General features: G+C 42.1%; 1 protein-coding gene across 1 annotated transcript; it reads right to left on the bottom strand.

Annotated features, from left to right (window-relative positions):
• Window positions 1-1,993: 1,993 nt before the first annotated feature.
• On the bottom strand, window positions 1,994-4,701 carry LOC121179181 (potassium voltage-gated channel subfamily A member 10). Its single transcript, XM_041033859.1, has one exon. It carries the CDS (start codon window positions 4,699-4,701, stop codon window positions 3,010-3,012), a length of 1,692 nt encoding a protein of 563 aa, XP_040889793.1. The 3' UTR covers window positions 1,994-3,009.
• Window positions 4,702-4,967: the final 266 nt, after the last annotated feature.

The following is a 4,967-nucleotide window of genomic DNA, read 5'->3' as shown; positions in this document are numbered from 1 at the left end:
TGTCTGTTAAATGCTAAAATGCTATCAGGCCTCATCCCTGGGATATCACTGTGCGATCAGTGATCAGCAGGGCAGAAGGGCAGCCACCTGACCTGACCGTTAACTAGTGATCAGATTAACGGGCCTCTGAACAGACCACAAAAACACATCCAGTATGTTTCAGCAGGAAACCACTTCAACAGCTTCGTCTTAATGAGACGGGAATCAGCTCAGAAAATCTAAAATCACAGGAATTACACATACAAATGTACACAAATCAAACAAGATGGAACGTTTTAACACGCTGACCGAGAACGTGTCCTTGATGTGACTGTATGGGACAGTAAGGCATCAAGTGAAACAGCAAGTTCCCAGCCTCGCAGGCCAAGATAGATAATCTTATAAATGATTCATTTGGTCTGCATATTTAATTTGGTGCTTTTGCTTTTGAAGCTATCCCAGTCAAAGACATTGTTGTCAAGCACACAACACCAGAATTTCTCCATCTAATGAAGACTTGTGCCAAGAGAAAGAAAGAGCTAATTATGTTTTAATTCCACTTTTTTTTTTTTTTTTTTGATTAACATGCCAGACAGCGTCGAAAACTCCTCAACATGTCCATCTGCTGCATTTCTGCATGGTTTTGATAATCCCTTTTGATCTTCCCACCTATTTTTAGCCAGGCTGTATCCCACTCGTTTCTTCATTAGAGCGAACTTGTTACAGGAGAAAATGTCTGCTCCTCCAGTCTGCCATCCACACCACCACACCAGATATGAAAAAAAAAAAAAAAAAAAAAAAAAATATATATATATATATATATATATATATGTACATACAGTATAATGGATCTTTTTCCGTCGTGTGATGTAACACACTCTTAGGCAGGATTCACAAGGGAGAAGTTTTGGATAGAGAGAGACTGAGAGACAGAGAGGGAGAGAGAGGGATGCCATCATGATATCAGTGCTGAGAACCAGCAGTGAGAAGGCGTTAATAACAGCTAACATGAGGTGATAATGAGTATTCAGCCCCGAAGCCATACACTGACACTTACACCTCCATTCATCACTATTAATGTTGAACACAGAAGGGGAGGGAAAAAAAAGTTTAAAAACTTTAAATCCGCTTGATGTCGTAATGTCACAGGTACAATTTATCCTGGAAATTAAATCATCCGAGGGGAAACGTCGCACAGTTGGGATACATGTTTAATGAAAGGCACTCTTTTACAGGACGAATTAAACATTGCAAATTATGACACTGTATACTGTACAATGTTGACACACACACAGTAACAGTCCTCACATATTAAGTGCTTCATAGCATAGTAAAGTGCTGAGTACCCACGTGACTAACTGATGTCACCTTATTGTGTTTCATTTTTTAATACAGGTATTACTCTTTCCATGAGTGAAAAAACATATTTGTTTTCCACCCTCATGTTGTCATTATTGCATATTGTAAGATTATTAGAAAGGCATTCATTGAGTTACAACTACATCCACTGCCATTTCAATACAAGCTGTATTTATACGTATAATAAACTCACATACAGTACATTTTCAAGATCGAAATGTGGCATGCATACAGTATATAGTACCAATTCATATTTCCCGATGAGACACTGATGTCATCATCTGTTGTCATCTTTTCACAGATCCAATTGAAGTATTGGCTTTCCCTATCACATTGACTATAATGATCATCACTGAACGATTAAAATACTATAATATATTTAGCTACAATAAATATGTCAAACTTCAGTTACTGATAATAAGAGTTAAACCTCATTTCAGCACACTATGCCATGCATTACAAATGAGAGAACAAAGGTAAATGGAGAAATGTTCAAAGTTTTTGTCTTTGCCCTCTCCTCTATTCTCTCTGTCTGATAACAAACATCTCATTTCGCATTTCTATACATTCTAATAAATGTGTTTTCCCTGCCAACAGCTGATGGTGTAAAGCTCCAAAAGTGCTTGAGAGATACGTTGGGGGGGGTGGGGGGGGGGGGGGTAGATCTCTCGGTGCAATGAATTGATATGGTTTTTAAAGGGTTAATTCACATTATAATAACACGTGAGAGGGTGAATGCATAAACGGCTAAATCTGCATAATCTGGTGCAAAATGCCAAATAATAAAAATGTAATCATGTAGATAAAAATGATGTGATTTAATAACTGAAACTATTGCATGCATGTGCTGCATGTACTATAATACAGTGAACGTTAAGCAGTTTCAAGGTATGATTTATATTTTGCTGTATCTACAAGATTAATAGCAGACGTGCTAAGGTGCCAACTATTTATCACACAGATATTGTTACGCTGTGTCATATGGAGAAGTGCTGCCAGCTGAGCATTCACAACTATAGATTTGCTGATAGGACAATGTGTGCGCTGATGTCCTCTTGCCTTACACTGGACACGTTTCCCTGTCCTTGAAAATCACGCCAAGTTCTGCCTAGATTTTGCTGAATGTGTAGACTAACATGGAACTGTGATGTAATGTGAGCTCTGCGTATACATCCAGCTTTAAACGCTGTGATTATCAAACTGTTTTTGGTTTATTTTCTTTTGTGGGATAAACTTACACTGTTTCACAAACCAGAAGGACATTTTACAACTTACTTTGCCTTTCACGTCTATATTTACTCTAACAATGTACATTTTCAAGGGGGAACACTTGTCTATAGTTCAACTGAACCATCACATTTTTCTTCAAATTGCACTGGATGAAAGATACCTTAACCTGAATACCTTTAACTGAACATAGTAGTTGCTGAGTTGTGTTAATTGCACTTTGACACATCCACAAGCAGACAGACAACTTGTGTAAAGGCTGTCTCACCACCACACAGTGCCTATTAATACTGTAATGATATGCACAAATGCTGCCATGTTTGGAGTACAAAACGGTGAGAAAGATAAACTGTTATCACCCAGTGTATCTGACGACCAGATGTGTGAGATTTGTCCATGTGTTTTTTTATGCCCTTGATATATATAAATACTGTGGTTTCTCTATCAGTGCATGCCATTCTTCTCATTCTGCCAGTTGCCGTTACTTTTGTTTAGTGAGAGTGTGCTTCCATACTTGTTAGCAGCTGACATTTTCTGGGCAGCCTCTGCTGCTGCATCCATTATCTGTTTCTCCTCCTGCTCAGTTTCTCGGTGGTAAAAATAGTTAAAGTTGGACACGATGACGGGGACGGGCAAGGCAATGGTCAGGACACCAGCAATGGCACAGAGGGTGCCGACCATTTTGCCTCCCATGGTGATAGGGCACATGTCCCCGTATCCCACGGTGGTCATCGTTACCACAGCCCACCAGAAGCCATCAGGGATGCTAACAAACTGTGTCTGGGGTTCATCCACTTCTGCAAAGTAGATGGCACTTGAGAACAGGATGACTCCTATAAAAAGGAAGAAAATGAGCAGCCCCAGTTCCCTCATACTGGCTTTCAAGGTCTGACCCAAGATCTGAAGGCCTTTTGAGTGTCGGGAGAGCTTAAAAATTCTGAAAACTCTCACAAGTCGGATGATTCTTAGGATTGCCAGAGACATGTTTTGACTAGAGTTGACATCGTCGTCAGGGGTCGTAGCCAGCTCCGTGCCCAGGGTTACAAAGTAGGGAATTATAGAGACTATGTCAATGATATTCATGATGTTATTGAAGAATTCGCTTTTGCTGGGGCACACCACAAAGCGGACACCGACTTCAAAGCAGAACCAAATGATGCAAATGGTCTCCACAATGAAAAAGGGGTCTGTGATATAAGTCATGACGTCTTTAGTGGCGGGATGGGGGACAGAACTGTCTTGGGTGCCATTGATAGTTTGGGTTAAATCCGGGAGAAAGTCAGTGTCCTCCCTGAACTCTGGCAGAGTCTCCAGGCAGAAGATGAAGATGGAAATGACGATGACAAACACGGAAACCAGAGCTACAGATTTGGCTGCACTGGAGCTCTCGGGGTATTCAAACAAGAGCCAGAACTGTCGCTGGAGTTCGTTGGTGGGCAAAAGGACCTCTGGCTCTTTAATAAACCCTTCGTCTTCACGGAACTGCTCCATTGCCTCATGACCCAACTCATAGAAAACAATTTCATTAGCAAAAACATCTAAGGGAACGTTGGCTGGTCTGCGGATTCTCCCCCCGGACTGGTAGTAGTACAGAATCCCATCAAAGGACGGGCGGTTTCTGTCAAAAAAGTATTCATTTCTCATTGGGTCGAAATAGCTTATCCGCTTCATGGGGTCGCCTAGCAGCGTCTCTGGAAACTTATTCAGGGTGCTGAGCTGGGTCTCGAACATAAGGCCTGAAATATTGATGACAACTTTCTCATCTTTTTCTTCCATGCAGTGCCTTTCAAACAAATCTTCATTCTCATAGCCATCCTTCGCCATCTTACTGAAGACGCTGTCAGTGGGAGACTCGCTATTGATCAGGAGCTTCAGATTAGAGATCAAGCTGCCACTGCTGGAGTTCGCTTTTGTGGTCACAGTTGGTGGAGAGGACGGCGACAACCCCTCTTGACCAGACTGATGCCCACGTCGTCCTCTGTGCGGCGATTGGTGAGGAGAACTCAGACGGTGGGGCAACAGATTCTGATCAGGTGCCTCTGAGGTGGGCGAAGTCGGGTACCCGGAGTCACTCGGGTCACCCAGGTTGATGCCGACATCGTCCATGTTCTCAAAATTAACAAGAGGAACCTCCATTGCCTGTCTTGTCGCTACCCACAGCTCAGTCTATCAGTCTGGTTTGAGTGCAGGAGACAGAGGAGACACCACCAGCAGTGCCACGCTGAAGATCCTGGCAGGGCCTCTCTCCTCCTGGTTATCATTCAGGCAGCTGTCTGCTTCTTGAGGTCTCAGCCCTGTGTGTAATCTGAAAAAGAGGGGGAAAAGCAAAGTTGTGTTAAATTTTGTTAAATGGTGCAATACAGTTTTGTTGGTAAAGAGCTTTTTCTGTCGGCTCATGTTTG

This window comes from Toxotes jaculatrix, chromosome 3 (assembly GCF_017976425.1).
Source record: "Toxotes jaculatrix isolate fToxJac2 chromosome 3, fToxJac2.pri, whole genome shotgun sequence".
In the NCBI taxonomy this organism is placed as follows: domain Eukaryota; kingdom Metazoa; phylum Chordata; class Actinopteri; family Toxotidae; genus Toxotes; species Toxotes jaculatrix.
This window is presented reverse-complemented; position numbering and strand designations above follow the sequence as displayed.

What these genes read in the sequence shown, in the direction of transcription:
- LOC121179181 (XM_041033859.1), bottom strand. Translation starts at nt 4,701, where the DNA reads ATGGAGGTTCCTCTTGTTAATTTTGAGAACATGGACGATGTCGGCATC.